General features: G+C 36.0%; 1 protein-coding gene across 1 annotated transcript in view; it reads left to right on the top strand.

Annotated features, from left to right (window-relative positions):
• LOC145268813 (T-cell activation inhibitor, mitochondrial-like) overlaps window positions 1-17,395 on the top strand; it is a 153,580-nt gene that overhangs the window by 104,064 nt on the left and 32,121 nt on the right. The window contains exons 4-5 of the mRNA XM_080124439.1: window positions 2,016-2,238; window positions 5,603-5,826. Of these exons, the coding sequence (XP_079980565.1) occupies window positions 2,016-2,238; window positions 5,603-5,826 (447 nt within the window). The remainder of the gene's footprint in view (window positions 1-2,015; window positions 2,239-5,602; window positions 5,827-17,395) is intronic.

Here is a 17,395-nt window from a genome sequence, read left to right as displayed (position 1 = left end):
TCAAATACATCAATAAACACTGAATGTTTTTCGAGCCGAATAAACATTTTACATTAAATAAAAACACTAAAAAATTATTCACTTAGGTAGAAAAGTAACTTCTCTTTCCTTTGGTAAAATTTATTTGTTATATATTTGTTTTTTGACAACTTTCTCGAATCTATGTGTATAGTAAAACAAACCTAATTTTAATTTGAAAGATGCATAAAAGAGTTTACAAATTTCAATTTTTAACAATGCGGTGAACACACGCATTTAAGCTTACTAAAGACTGAAAAACATGAAGGACAGACACATTTTTTACTTGAGAGATAAAAAGAAAGAAACTAAAGAACTCTTTCATTCTCTGAAATCAATAAGAAATATCTTAATTTTTTTTTTTTTTTTTTTTACATGGGGGTCACCACTTATCAAGGCCTGGAGGCCACTCAGGAATAAGGGTTACTGCGTGTACAGTAATCAATGAGATAGTATTGTAGTAATCATTAGTATTGGAGATTTGATAGAGTGTCTTACTTAAGGGGGCGGTTTGTCAGGAATTTGTTTATGTTGGACTTGGAGACGTCCAAGTTGTAGTCAGGTGGGAAACAGACAAACGGAAGAGAGTTCACAGTTGTGCACTTCTGAGAAAGAAGCTCTGCTCATGGAATCTACGTTTGGATTTAGGCACAGATAAAGACTGGAGAAAGTTATTGACAGTAGTTTCAGCCAGACGGGTGTTTCTCGTGAAAGATTGGCGAGGGGGGACGAGAGATTGGAGCTCAGATGAGCACTTGCATGGAAATAACGATAAAGCAAAGACAGGCTCGCAACGTCTCTTCTGTGGGAGAGAGGCTGCAGTGAAGAGAAAAGGGCATCCCCCACTAAACCACAAAATCTATTTTGTACTCTGTCAAGACAGGATAGGCTGTTTTTAGCAGCAGTACTCCATCCTTGGACGTACTTGACTAAAAAACAAAAAAGAAAAGAAAATGTTTGCATTTTAAAATGTTTTCCAAAATATTTTGTCTGTTTATTTAAAGTTTATCTATCTATATATCTATAAAAGTGAACGTATCTGTGTGTGTGTGTGTCTGTCTGTCTGTCTGTGTACATTTTCCTATGCAATAACTCTGTCAATTTTCAGTCTACAGACTCGAAATTTGATATGCAGGATACTGAGATTTGGGAAAATCTTTGTAATCCATTTTCGGCCAGAAATTTGGCTGTTAAGGGGTCAAAGTTCAACGATTTGACCTTTACGAACTCTGTCAAACTCCTCCGACAATTTTGGGTCTAAACACTTGAAATTTTAGATATAGGTTCCTTGGACATGGATTTAACTTAATAACTTGATTTGAGCCCAAAACAATAAATGTTAAGAGGTCATAATAGGGGTCAAAGTTAAAAAAAAGTGACCGCTTTATTTTCTTTTTTTTTTGCTTAACATACACCGGGCTGAAATGCTAGTATGTCTATAAAAATGAGAATGTGTGTGTATGTCATTGTGTGTGTGTGTGAGAACATTCTCAACCTATATACTGAACAAATGTTTGATCTATAGACTTGAAATTTGGTATATATGGTATTCAGACATGTGGAAAACTTTTTAATCAGGTTTCATCTGGAAAAAGAGCTGTTAAGGGGTCAAAATTGAAAAATTGATACATGGGGGGGGGTCGATTGAGTTTGCTATCCTTTTGCAAAACTCAATCATGTTCTGCAAAGAAAAAAAAACAATTTTTCTTTACAAAACATATAAACCAAACACCATGAATAAATATATAAGGGCTGATATGTTGTAAAATAAAATGACAAAACAACCAATATATATAAATCACCAAAATGGATTTAATGCTACTAACAGAGAGTGCCTTTCTTTTAACAATTATAAGAAAATCTTTCAGCCACTAATTAAATTTCGTTTATATTTCGCAAAGCTCAATCATGTTCTGCGAAGTCATTATATAGCACCCTACTTGACAGTCCAGCATTCATACTATCTCTCTCTTTTTTTTTTTTTTTTTTTCTTGCAGTTTTTAAGCGTATCGAAATCTCGCTGTTTTCTCGTGACCTGCGGACAACCATCAAAACCATCCTGAAGGCTTGCAATTTGCCTGTTGATTATGTTAATACCATTGAAAGCAGTAAGTTGTCTCGACCACGACCGGCACAGGGCCTCGTCAGCTGGGACCATACGTTTTACAAAGCAGTCTATTCCACCGGTGCTATGAAGGTCAAACCACAAATTACTTTACAGTAAGTTGATTTATCTATATATCTATGAAAGTGAAATTGTGTGTGTGTGTGTGTGTGTGTGTGCATTTCCCTACCAAACTACTCTGTCAATTTTCAGTCTACAGACTTAAGATTTGACATAAGGGATATTGAGATTTTTATTATGCAAAGAGTATTGTCTACATATGTACATAAATCTTTCAGTGGAATCTCAATTGAAAGAGACCATCTCATCAGACCATAAAGGGGTTGTTAATGAAATCTTGGTATGATGAAGTGGTCTCTTTGAATCAGGATTCCACTGAAACATGTATGCACATATGTAACCAATAATGTTTGTATAATAAACAGACTATATACCAGCTCTGTCCTCTATTGAGGACTCTTCAATAATAACATGTATTTCATTGGATTTACATCTGGGAAACCAATCTATACAACCATATGCGTAAATTTTATTACCTCGGTGACACCATTTGAGTACAGGGTAAAACAGAGGCTAGTGTGATAACTATAATGTTCAGACATTCACTACCAAGGGTTGAGATGGTTCCGAGTGAGTTCACATGAAACTAATTTAAAAAAAAAAATCCTCAAAGCTATTCATATTATTTAAAGTCTTAGGACTACTGTTCTCATCTTGAGTGTCATTTTCACATTTCGGTCAATGTAACCTCTGACCTTCTTCGGGTGTATCTCTTGTCAAACTCGGGAATGTTTTTGTTGAAATTGTTCACAAGGACCTGTGGCGCAGTGGTTAGAGTGCTTGGAAAAAATCAATTGTAAAAGTGATATTCTCCTGAAGGTTAAAGGTTCAATTCTCAGTGTGGGCAACTTAAAAATGCAATTGCGAATTACTTAGGACCTCTATTAAGTCATGGCTGATGGAACAAGGGCATGCTACCCCTGTGATGCAAATTAAGGGTTCCGTTTGAAATTCTGTCCAGATTCCTGAGTTTGATAGAAACATTCCTGAGTTTAGCAAAATACACCTGAAAGAGGTCAGAGGTTACATTAAACAAAACGTTGTGAAAATGACATTCAAGATGAGAACAGTAGTCTGATGAATCCAAATGATACAAAAAAACTCAATCCTCATCTCAAAAATTCAGAAATATAATTCAAAGCTAGATGAAATGAATAGTTAGAAAAAAAAAAAAAAAAAAAAAAGAAGCATTGTTTGGAAAGTAATGGTAATAAAAGCCTTTTTTGCAAAAACAAAAAAAAAAAAACAGTCAGATTTATTTATCTTTGTTTGTTCCTGCGACGTTACACAACTACTCAAAAATGATAACATTACAAATCCAAAGATACCAAATGAAACGAATGACCAATCCTCATCTCAAAAATTCAGAAATGTAACTCAAAGTTATCTTTATTAAAACCCGTTGACATCCGTCTGTCTCAGGATCAATGGAGTTCTGCATTTCAGATTAGCCTGTTGCAGACTTGTAGTATCTGCTCTGACTGTGCAAACCTATCCTGGTTTTGATTTAGGCACAGATAAAGAGTGAGGAAAATTACTGACAGTGGTTCGAGCTAGACGAGTGTTTTTCGTGAAAGATTGGCAAGGGGGGACCAGAGATTGGAGCTCAGACGAGCACCTGCCATGGAAATAACATTAAAACAAAGCATCTCAGATTAGTCTGTTGCCGACTTGCAGCATCTGCTCTGACTGTGCAAACCTATCCTGGATTTATTTATGTTATGTTTGTTCCTGCGATGTTACACAACTCAAATTTATCTTTATTAAAGTCCGTTGACATCCGGCTGTCTCAGGATCAATGGAGTTCTGCTCTCAGATTAGTCTGTTGCAGACTTGTAATATCTGCTCTGACTGTGCAAACCTATCCTGTATCGGTAGATTCTGGCTGCAGTTGTCACACATGTGGGTGTCTGCTTGTGAGAGCTTCTTTGATTAGTGACTATATTTATAGGGGAAATCAGAAGTGGGAGTTGTGCAGCATGTTTGTTCACATTACATTTAAATTTCTGCATGTTAGCACAATTGGAGAAATGAGGGAGATTTGCAAAGGCCGTAAATGAAAGAAATTTGCAAAGGTCGAGAGAAAGAACCTAGTAAAGTAGAAGTTTTTTTTTGGCACCAGTTGATTGCAAAGTCCTGTTTTACATTGTCCATGCAAGAAAGAGTACATCTAAGGGCACCTTACCAGTTTTGGCCGCAATACTCCATCTTATTCTTACACATTGCACTCAGAATCATGTACATTTTTGCCTTATATTGTCCTCGCATGGGCAACCTATAATTAATAACATCACATATGAAACCAGTAACAATATTTTAGAATGCTTAATGTAATGTAATCCAGCTTTATCTCCTGTCACTAATTTTGGAATTTAATTTGTTAACGTATCTCCTGGAACTGCGTTGGTTTGTTCTTTTAATGTTTAACTGATTTTGCGTGAGTGTCCTTGACTGCTTTTTGAAATTCTTGTTTTTTTTTTATACACATATGGCCAAAGAAGACGAAGACGTGAGGGAAGAAAATCATTGAAACAGCATTGTGGTTTGATCGAGAATTAAAAGAATGACAATAAAATTTTTTTGTTCCAAGGAATTAGCTTATCAACTGAGACACCCATGACAATCTTTTTTCCCGTGTTTGTGGCAATGGGGAACCAGAAATATCCGATAAACCTGATTTATGTTGTTAAGTGTTGAGACATTATGTTGAACAAAGATGGCGGCAGTAAATCAAATTAGTGAAGAATCAATGCAGCCACGATTTCGAGTGTTAAGTAATTCCTAGTAACAAAGATGGCAGCGAAGAATCAACGCAGTCCCGATCTTGAATCGTTTTCAGAAAGAGGCTGACGGTGAACTGATTGAATCCAAAATTTGACATTTTTTATAATAACTTTTGAAGCTTTTGATAGGTTGATTATTATAACTGTAGTTATAAAAACGATTGTCAAAATCATGGGAGTCATACCCTCATTAAAATTAAAAATGTTTTAACATATAGTTTTTTTAGACGGCATCCCCAAAAATGTCTCATGTTTCACCTGGAACTGCACTGGTTTGTTCTTTTAATGTTTAACTTCACATGAATATTCTCAAGTGTATTTTGAAATTCTCACCTTTCCTCATCTTATGTCATCAGGAGAATCGAGCATCCAAGTGATACATATATGCAGGTGAGAGACATCATTGGGGTCGACAGCGATATTGTCAAGTAAGCATGGTTTGATCAAGGTTTTTGTTCTAGAATCAGCTTATAAACCGAGACACACATCAATCTTTCCCCGCGTTTGTGCCGATGACTGAATTAAAAATATCCGATAAACATAATTTATGTTTCTTTTTTTTAGACAATATCCAAAAAATATCTCATGTTTCGATTCTTTGCGATGACTTCTTCAGAAAATGGTTGGAAAAGAATGTAGCGGAAGCGCAACGACTGTCCGTGATGACACGGGCCATACAGGATGACATCGATCGACTCAGTTCTGCTTTGAAAAACAAGCTTAACCTACAGGAACTTCGATGGGCCAGTGTTTGGGGCAACACACATTATCGAGGCTGTTTAAGAAGTTTTGATCGACTTTATGCAGAAAATAAAGTCAAAATTGAAAAAATATTGAAAGGTAAGTGAATATAGTATATATATATATATATATATATATATATATATATATATATATATATATATATATATTTACCAGTGGTGAAAAACCGGACTAGAGTGCTCAATGTGTTGCCAGAGCAGTATATAGGAAATTTATTACTGTGAGTCCAGAATGAGTTTACATATTGTTTCAGCTTGAGGAAGATCCTCAAAGAGAGGAAATATCCAACTAGCATCGTCAGAATTCATAGATGGACTCTAGACATCTATGAATTCTGATGATGCCAGTTGGATATTTCCTCTCTTTGAGGATCTTCCTCTATCTGAAACAATATGTAAACTCATTCTGGACTCACAGTAATAAATTTCCTATATATATATATATATATATATATATATATATATATATATATACTAAATGTTTTGAGTTACAAAATTTGTAAATACATTCAAGCACGAAAAGCAGAAAACTCTTTCAACTAAATAGTCAGTCTACCCTGTCAAAATTTTGAACATAAAGCAATCTACCCGGTCAAAATTTTGGACATGAACCAATCTACGTGGTCAAAATTTTAAACATGGAATAATCTGCCTAGTCCAAATTTTAAATATGAAGTAATCTGCCTGGTCCAAATTTTGAATATGAGGCAATCTACTCGGTCAAAATTTTAAATAGGGAGAGATCTTTGATCTACTTTAATCCACCACATTTTTTAAAGTGTGCCAAACAACTGAAAATAAGGGAAAAAAAATTATTTTGGAGGGTAGAAAATAGTTTCTAGGGTCCCTACCCTCCAATTTAGGTAGCACCTAACAGACTTCTCACCCCAAATTTCAAGGATTTTTAAAGTTTTCAGAACTTAGGCATATGACCCCTTGTTTTAAAGCATTTTTAATGCACATTCTTAAAAAGGGCCTCAAACAGCATGTAAGTCAAATTATGAGGGATAAACTGATTTCCATTTTCATTATTTTTCTTCAAATTAGGCAGGAAACGGCCGTAGAACATTTATCTTTCTGTAAATAGGCTACTATGTTACAGCTAATTATTCCTTGTTAAATCATGTGTATTTATCCCTCTGAGTGAGTAGTCACAATTAATTAGCAGCTGAAAAGCTACGCCGATCTAAGAAATTTTCAACCCCACTAAAATGTGCAGAAACTCTGAATTGGACAAAATACCCTAAAGCAGTGACCTTGAAACACAAGGCATAAGAACATAAGAAAGTAAGTTTGATTAGTCAAAATTGACCTTTTTAAAGTCCATTAATGCACTGTACAAATGTGCTGGTGATATCTTTTGAAACATCTTAATCAATCGAACATCAGACAACAGTGATATGTCACTATATGATCTGGTCAGCCAGAAAAGTCCATGAGGTACCGTCTTTGTTCTTCCTGTGGTTATAAGTGATGTCAATCTAGCTCATTATCTTGCTCATCAACCCACACTGCTGCAACCTCTCTCCCACAGAAGAGACGTTACAAGCCTGTCTTTGTTTTATTGTTATTTCTTTGGCAAGTGCCTGTCCGAGCTCCAATCTCTGGTCCCCCCTCGCCAATCTTTCACAAAAAACACCCGTCTAGCTGAAACCATTGTCAGTAATTTTCCCCACTCTTTATCTGTGCCTAAATCAAAACGTAGATTCCATGAACAAAGTTTCTTTCTTAGAAGTACACACCTGTGGAACTCTCTTCCGTTTGCGTGTTTCCCACCTGACTACGGTCCTAAATATGACCTTAAACTATATCCGATGGTGAGTCCCCAGCTTGCGAGCTTTGGGGAGTGTGGAGCCACCCTTTAATTGCCATTGCTCCCAGGTCCATTCTGACCCGGAGTGGTAGTACTTATAAGGGTCCCAACTATGGGTTAAATAGAAACCGACTTAAAAAAAAAACAAATATATTCTATTAAAAAATCGTTCTTCAAAATCACTAGATTTGGCATTAAATAACCTGAAAAGAGTTGATATGCCATAAAACAAAAACAACCAACATCCACCTGACTACAACTTGGATGTCTTCAAGTCCAACATAAACAAATTCCTGATGAATTACCCCCTTAATAAGACACTTTATCAAATCTCCAATACTAACGATTACTACGATACTATCCCATTGATTACTGTACACGCAATAACCCTTATCCCTGAGTGGCTTCCAGCCTTGATAAGTGGCGACCTCCATCTAAAAAAAAAAAAGAAATGAAAAGAAAAAAAAGAAAGAAAAGAAGACATGTTCATTTGGGTTGAACTCTTCTTTTCTGCACAGTTCTTTGTTGGCCTCTTCAATGATCTCGTGTGCAGGTTCTGGCACAATTTGCTGACCATAATCCATAATGAAAGAATCCGAAACAGATGTGACATCATCTTCTTTTTTTTTTATTACATTTTCACCCCAAACAAGGCACATTGCCACTTTGGTGTAGGGGGCTACTATCAGGGGTAACAACTACTTTTGGTTGGGATTTGGGCAGCAAGATGTCGGTTCACATTACACTTGAACTTCTGCATGTCAGTACAGTTGGGGAAGCAGGAACCTGGAATGGAATTCCAGAGTCTAGCGGTTCTGGGGAAGAAACTACTGGAGTAGAAAAGGGATCTCTACTGTGTGGGGGTGGGATTTAGCTGCCTGCCGGGTTTGTCGAGGGTGTCTACGTCGTGGGGGCACAAGTGTCTGCAGTTCGCCAGAGCATTTACCATTAAAATACTTCTAGAACAGGTAGAGGGATGCAACATTCCATCGATGGGACAGAGGCTGAAGCTTAGATCCCAGTTCAGGGCCTATCAGATTGGCGACTCTCTTTTGAACCTTGTCTAGGAGCGAGAGACTAGTAGCAGATGCACCAGCCCAAATGTGACAGCAATAGTCCATACATGGGCGAATGGTGGCCTTATAGAGGTACAGGATACTTTCAGATGTCAGTAGTTTTCTAGCACGGTAGAGAGAGCCTACCTTCTTCGCAGCAGCCCTGGCAATGCTTTCAGTGTAATTGTTTCAACTCATGTTTCCTGTGAACGTTAGGCCAACCAGTTTGAAAGATGTACTCTCAGATAAAGAGTCACTGGCCATTGCTATTGATGGCAGAGAAGGTTTCCTGTAATAATTGAAGGAAACCAGTTTAGTCTTGGTAGCATTGAATGTGACCATCCATTTTTGTCCCCATTCCACTACAGATTGGAGGTCATCGTCTAGTGTTTTTGCCATTTCTTTAGATATGTGTTCATTTGTTTTCCTGTCATGCCTGTTATAGAGTGTGGTGTCATTAGCATATATACCCATCTCAGAGGCAATTTTGTCGGGGAGGTCATTAATGAATATTAGGAACAATAGAGGTCCAAGGATAGACCCTTGAGGCACTCCCGCATTTATATCATATTGTTTAGATGTACGACCATCGAGAACAACCTGGATTTTTCTCTTATCTAAGAAGGATTTAATTATGTTAAGTATTCTACCAGTGACACTGTATGATCTAATTTTTCTGAGGAGACCCTCGTGCCATACCCTGTCAAAAGCCTTAGATATATCTAGAGCTACCGCTCTGCCCTCCCCCGCTTTGTCCAGTGAATGGTATATACGTTCAGAGACTACAGTGAGGATGTCTGCTGTGGAACGGGCTTGTCTAAATCCATATTGTTGGTCAGTCAGAAGTTTAGCATCTGTAAGGCGATGGACTAGAGCATGGTTAATTATGGTCTCAAATATTTTGGCGAAAAGTGGGAGGAGGCTAATGGGGCAATAATTTGATGGGTCAGTTCTTTCGCCAGAATTCTTGAATACTGGTACCACAGATACAGTTTTCCAACAGCCCGGAAAGCAAAATTCATTAAGGCATTTGTAGTAGAGTTTGGAGAGAACTGGAGCTACTTCGGCTGAGCACTTTTTTAATAGCACAGCTGGGATGAGATCGGGTCCACATGCTTTTGAAGTGTCAAGGTTTTTTATGATAGCATGCATCTGAGAGGGGTGATTTTTAGATCATCTAGCGTGGCGTCTGTCCAAAAAGGAAAGTCAGGTAGGGGGTAGTTGGAAGGGTCTAGTGTGTAGTTTGAAGCAAACCGACTGGCAAGCTTATTAGCCTTCTCAGTTGCTGAGCAAACAACCTCATGATTGTTGGTTAGTGGGGTAATTGTTGATTGCTCATTATTTATTACACTGTTGTAGATTTTCCAGAAGTCACGAGTTCCTAATTTTTGTGCTTCGATGCGTTTTTTAGTGGTTTTAGTAAATTCTCTCTTAGCTATCGCTATTTCTTTCTTAATGTTACTTCTAGCTTCTATATACTTTTGTCTGTTTGAACTGAACTTATGTCGGTTAAATCTGTAGTATGCATGCTGCCTTTGAGCAATGGCAGTTGCGCAAGTAGAAGTAAACCATTGGGGAGAGTGGGGCTTGCTATAAAATTTCCGCATGGGAACATGTGCTTTAATTGCTGTTTTGAACCATTCAGTGGTCTCATTTGCGCACTGTTCAGCAGGAAGAGAAAAAATATTTCCCCATGAGGCATCTCTGATAAGATCTCTGATGGCTTCCCAGTCAGTCTTTTTATAATATCTTGTTGTTTTGAGCACTGGCTCTTCAGTTTTGGGTCTAGAGTTTAGGGCGATTTCAACCATTATCACTGCATGATCAGCATTCCCGAGTGAGCTGTCAACATTTGTTATACAATTATTGAGAACTGTGGTCAGAAACAGATCTAGAAGTGATACATGTTGTTCTTGCTGGTCAGGGAAATGGGTTGGAAACGTAACCATTTGTGATAGGGAGTGAGATATAGAGAAGCTATGTGTTGTGCTGCCCGCTGCATCTGTGTAAGTAGAGAATTCAAGCCAGTTTTTCTGGTGAACATTAAAGTCATCAAATACATATACTTGGGTGCTAGTGTCGAAGGAGAGTGCTGTGTCTATACTGTTAGAGACTTTGTTTATTATGGTGCAGTCCTGGGTCGAGGGAGATCGGTAGAGAAAATAAAAGTAGCTAATGTTATGTTGCATGTTTAGTCTAAAGCACATAAAGGCTTGATCGTCCGATTCTAGGTTTGTTTCTCTAGTCAAGGGGAGGGTGTTACGAATGTAGACTCCAAGTCCGTGCATATGTCTGTCAGAGTCCTTACGACAGAGTGGGAGATAGCGAGGCATGTTAAAGTAGTTAGAGGGGATGGAGGAGTGTAGGTTAGTCTCACTTTGTGCTAAGATATCCGGGGTATTTGTTAGGAGAACTGTCTTATTCTTGGCATCACATAAGTACTAACAAAGATGCTGAACATACTCACTGGACATCAAGTTCTTGTGATCCCTCGTCAGTCTAGATACTGAAGATGTGTGCTTAAGGGACAAGCAAGAATTTTTTGGCATACCTTACTTCTATATACAGTCTTGCATTTTTCTCAGCAGTGTCCAAATGAAATTGGTGCACTAGATCGGCTGTGGTGAAAGGTCCACCTCGTTCTTTCAGAAACTCAAGATTTCTGTACTTGATTGATTCAAGGTTACTATTCGCAACATCTTTTTTCAAGTGTCCTTCTTCTTTCATCTGTATTTTTTCCATTCCACTCAATTTTCATGGCTTTAATGTCAAGAGAAGTATTCCTGAATGATTTGAACTCGGACAACTTACCAGTTTTTTCCAACAAGCTAAAAGACTCGTTGAGAAGGAGTTTCTTGGAAGAGGCCTCTAAGTTGTCCTTTTCTTGTTGTGGGTGCTGCCAGATTCATTTTTTCTTAGGATAGATGGGTTTTGGTATTCTGACCCTTTAATGCCGAATATCAAAGCCTAATAAACCCTGGCTAAATCCGTCACCGTAAAATAGGCCCTTAAGATGAGGCCAAAAAAGATAGGAAAAATATCGTTCTAGCGAGAATAACATCATAAAAGTGGTATAAATATATTTAAATAAAATAAATAATTATTCATTTGCATGATATATAGCTTAGAAAGCAAAATAAGATAGGTGTTCCTACTTCCGGGTCGTGATTCAGTTAGTGCCCCAGGCGAAGTCATATCACAGAAAGGATGCCAAGCCCTTTCTGAGATTAAACCCTGGAGAGAACAGGTTGCTTCGTTTCACTGTTCGTCCATTGGTCGGTCAGTTTAAAATGTAGTAGCAATTTTTTTTTTTCTTTAGCCCCTAAAAGTGCCAACGAGGTAAAAATCCAAAATCTTTATATTTTGTTGATCATAAATTAGTTATAAGGTAGTATGTAGCCTTGTTTTTAATAAGAATATATTTAATCTTTCTTTATGTTCGGCAGCCACATTTCTCGTTCCACGTGATAGTCTTGAAAAACCCTTTTGTTGTATCGCATGTGTCTGGTGTCGCTGTCACGTCTATCTCTTATCCTTTTCTTTGTATTATTTTCTTTGTTTTCATTTTATTTTTGTAAAATATATCGTTTTGTACGTTTTGTATTGCATTTATGTCAATCGTTTTTAGTTATTTTTATTGCAGTTTTCACAGCTGCATACGTACAAGAATAAAATTATTCTAATCATAATTAAAGTAGTTGTCAGTTCTCTCACGCATGTCAGGACGCTAAAGGAATCGCACTCGTATCCTCAGTTCATAGTTAATACTTCAACAAGATGATGCACACTGCTTCTGTTCAATAGCTGCAAATCTTCATCAGATGCTGAAGCAACTTTGAATATGACTGGGTCACAATGGGCTCCGGGACCAAAGCCAAAAATCTTTCCTCGCTGTGTAGAAAATCCCTCTGCCAGTCGTAGCAGGATCAGATCAAGCAGATTTACAATCTCCTTCTTGTAAATCAGTATTTTTCCTTCAACTGAGTCCAGTACAACATTTGGAATACTCTTGAAAACATTTCTGAAGGTGACATTGGAAACAAAATGGAACACTTGAGATTTGGTTGGAGAGAGGTCTATTGGATTAACTGAGCTGATTCTGTGAAGAGGAGTGGAAAGGCTGTTAGTAGAGTGGAATAATTGGTATCAGAAGTCCAACGTAAACAAATTCCTGATGAATCGCTCCCTTAAGTAAGACACTTTATCAAATCTCCAATACTAACAATTACTACGATACTATCCCATTGATTACTGTACACGAATTGGCTTCTGGGCCGTGATAAGTGGTGATCTCCATGTAAAAAAAAAAAATTTGTAGAGAGGTCTATTGAATTAACTGAGCTGAGTTTTGTTAAGAGAAGTGGAAAGGCTGTCAGTAGAGTAGAATAATATCAGAAGTCAGAAGAGCTTGAAATGGAAGGGTAATGTGAATGCCTACTAGAGCGGCAGCACAGAAAACAGGTTTCATCAAGGTCATTTCATCAAGGTCATTTCAGCAAAACTTCTGTCCAATATTGATATTCTGTTCACAATGTTTTTATAATATTTATCTAGCTAGAAGCCTACTCACAGTTGAAAGTATCACCATTCACCCACACATGGAGTATTGTTGCACAAACATTAGTGATAGTGAAAGTAAATTTTTGCCAGAACGGATTTTCTAGGATAACTCTGGTTGCCCCCCCCCCCTTAGTTTTATTCAGAACCTTTCAAATCCAATTTTTCACATCAATCGCAGACTACAGTCAACACTCCAAACATACAGCTTCATCATGATCGACATGTCCGATCTATGGCCCTTCCTGGTATGACTTTTACGAAAAACACTCATCTAGCTGAAACCACTATCAATAATTTCCCTCACTCTTTACTGTGCCTAAACCTAAACGTAGATTCCATGAACAAAGCTTCTTTCTTAGAACTGCACACCTGTGGAACTCTCTTCCGTTTGCCTGCTTTCCAGCTGATTACAATTTGGTTGTGTTCAAGTCCAACGTAAACAAATTCTTGATGAACCATCCTCTTATAATAATAGTAATCCAATTTACCAAATTTCTACTACTGATGATTACTATGACATGTTCCGTTTGATCACTGTACACTCATTAACCCTTATCCCCGAGTGGCCTCTGGCCTTGATAAGTGGTGACTCCTTTGTAAAAAAAAAAATAAATAAATAAGTATCCAAATAGGATGAAATGTCATCAATATGATGCACTAACTCCATGCAACACTGAAATAACTGATTGAACTGATGATCTTTTTGGGAGCAATAAAACTGTCAAAATGTTTTTGTCTGTTCCATGGCTTCGCAGAATTGTCCTTGTTGATGAATGATGGCAAAATCCACATCCATCAAGAAACAGTCCACAATTCGGTCTTTTCCAAAGGTGTTATTGAGAAGTTGGAAAATCTCTTAAACTTTTCAACCTTATAACAACCCATAATGAATAAAGTACTTTTCTTGGCCTAAGCTTTTATTAAAAGCTTTTATTAAAAGCTTAAGCCAAGAAAAATACTTTATTCATTACTAGCAAAAGTACCCGTGGTTGACTGGGTTCAAAAACAGCCTATAGAAAATGGACTCTGATTTATGAAAGTATGATAGGTTATGAAAAGGAAGAGTTGTAAAGAGATAGCTTCGAATTTGAGGGTATCAAAACCAAAGCAAAATATGATGAAAGTAAAAATAAAATAGATAAACCCCATAATTTATTATACCATACCTGTTCACACTGAAACACTTATCACAATATTCTGTGGATCTATATTAAAAAACCTTGTTAAACTTTGTGACATATTTCCATTCTATGGAGGTCAGGCGCGAACGAACACCCCAGAATTTTATTATACCATATTTCTTCAAACTGAAACATAATTATCAAAGTATACTTACGCAGATAGATATGAAAAGTCTTTATTAAAGTTTGTGCCTATTTCCATTCTATGGAGGCCAGGTGCGAATGCAGACCCCACAATTTTATTATACCATCCCTATTTAAGTTAAAACATACTTATCAAAGTATTCTTATGTACATCTATATCAAAAACACTTGTAAACGTTTTTTTTTAATTTTTAAATTTATTTACATACTTTGTGGACCAGGCACGAACGCAGACCCCCACAATTTTAATGAACCACCGTTCTGGCAGATCAAACATACCAATTCCTGTGTCTCGATACATCTTCTATCATTATATGCAATCAGTTTTTTAAAATAGTCAACCATATAGGAGCCTATTCGTGACAACACACACACACACACACACACACACACACACACACACACATTCAGCTTTATATTATAGATTTTCAAGCTCAAATTTTAAGTTCTTCATAGTTTCTAATAGAATGTGAGACTCGCCAGTCTGGTAAATTTTTTTCTTATTAAAGAAAGAAAATGTAAAATGTCCAAAAAATGCCAAAATTGACAATTTCAGATTGAATTTTCTATATTCTTGTTATTTTTTAGCAACTGATTACCTTGAATCCTGAAAGCACCCATTAAAACCTTTCTAATTTTGAAATTTTTTAAGTATGGATTTACTAAATTGAAGGGTAGGGACCACAGAAACACTTTTCTACCCCCTAAATTTGTGATTTTACGTCAATTTGGATAGTTTGCCACACTTTAAAAAATGTGGTAGAGTCAACTTGGCACTTACAAATTTTAACATCTCCCCCTATTTTTAATATGAAGCAATTTGCCCGGTCAAAATTTTGAATATGAAGCAATCTACCCAGTGAAAATTTTGAATATGAAAATTTGCCTGGTCAAAATTTTGAATATGAAGCAATCTACCCAGTGAAAATTTTGAATATGAAAATTTACCCGGTCAAAATTTTGAATATGAAGCAATCTACCCAGTGAAAATTTTGAATATGAAAATTTGCCTGGTCAAAATTTTGAATGTGTGTGAAGTAATCTACCCGGTCAAAATTTTGAATATGAAGCAATCTAGCCAGTCAAAATTTTGAGTATGAAACAATCTGCCTGGTCAGAAGAAAATCGTTAGTATAATTTAAAACACGAGCATTTAGGTTTCCATGCTCCATCTTATAAATCATAAAGCTGGATTTTTATCCTTTTATTATTTGTATATATATATATATATATATATATATATACACGAGTTAAATCACAGATTTGATAATTAAATGAATTATTGATAATTAAATGAATTATTGTCTCATTAAATATTATAGTGAGATATTTCAAGACGATCCCAGCCAAAAAGAAAAGCTCAATATATAAAATAGAGCAAGTATATAACCAGAAATCATAGTTAAATTCTGTGGATTAAAAATATAAATAAATATATTTAAGTCAAGAATTTATTGTTTGAAACAAGGGATGTATGGAAAAGAATTATATTTATTTCCTTGATCCATTATTAAAAATCCATAAATTAAGGAAATAAATATAATTCTTTTCCATATATCCCTTGTTTCAAACAATAAATTCTTGACTTAAATGTATTTATATATATTTGTAATCCATAGAATTTAACTATAATTCCTCTATATATATATATATATATATATATATATATATATATTTTGTGTACAGAAAGTTGTTAGTTGAGACAGGTCATTGGTACCGTCGGTTTCAAGCCCGATAATAAGGCCCGTTTAAGGTATCCTTATCAAGCTCTCTTCAGCCAAGAGACGAATATTGGCTGAAGAGAGCTTGATAAGGATACCTTAAACGGGCCTTATTATCGGGCTTGAAACCGACGGTACCAATGACCTGTCTCAACTAACAACTTTCTGTACACAAAATATAAGTACGCTCTTAAAATTTGGATTTTCCTTTTAATTGAGCACTCTGCTGGAATTCTTTTTCCAAAAAGAACTAATCATATATATATATATATATATATATATATATATATATAGTATTTATTACGACACTATATATACATATATCAAGGCCGTACCAGTGGTTTCATTGCGCTGAAGCAACCATAAGAGGTTGGAAAGAGTCAGCCTCCTGACACGCTATATATATATATATATATATATATATATATATATATATATATATATATATATATGTGTGTGTGTGTGTATATATATCCTTTTGAAGTTAAAAAGTATCCATTTCTTTTTATTTTCTTTTTAAAGTTAAAAAGTTCCTATTTTTCTGATGAGTTTTCCCCACTCTTTATCTGTGCCTAAATCAAAACGTAGAATCCATGAACAAAGCTTTTTTCTTAGAAGCGCACGCCTGTGGAACTCTCTTCTGTTTGCCTGTTTCCCACCTGACTACAACTTGGATGTCTTCAAGTCCAACATAAACAAATTCCTGATGAATCGCCCCCTTAATAAGACACTTTATCAAATCTCCAATACTAACAATTACTATGATACTATCCCATTGATTACTGTACACGAAATAACCCTTATCCCCGAGTGGCTGCCGGTCCTTGATAAGTGGTGACCTCCATGTAAAAAAAAAAAAAAATGAGTCGGTGTGAAAAATATCCAAAATTGACATAATAGTTAAACGATTGTTTCTGTGATACAAAACAGGTGCTGTCAAAAAAGAGGACATTTTGACATGCTGAAAGAAATAAATGTTCAAATGAATAACATCTTGGAATTGGGAATGTAACTGTTTTATCATCTATTTGTATATGCTCTGTAGTTAAATTTATCATACATTGAGCTTTAAAAGGCTTGGTATAAATAAAGGGTGAAATATAATTGAAAAAAAAGCATACGTTTCTATTAACATATATTAATGTTCGAAATGAATGTTTCTGTTAAAGCACAT

Source organism: Euprymna scolopes, chromosome 44, assembly GCF_053919585.1.
Source record: "Euprymna scolopes isolate OS-2025 chromosome 44, ASM5391958v1, whole genome shotgun sequence".
NCBI lineage: Eukaryota > Metazoa > Mollusca > Cephalopoda > Sepiida > Sepiolidae > Euprymna > Euprymna scolopes.
The sequence above is the reverse complement of the archived record's forward strand: the minus strand, read 5'-3'. Positions and strand labels throughout refer to the sequence as shown.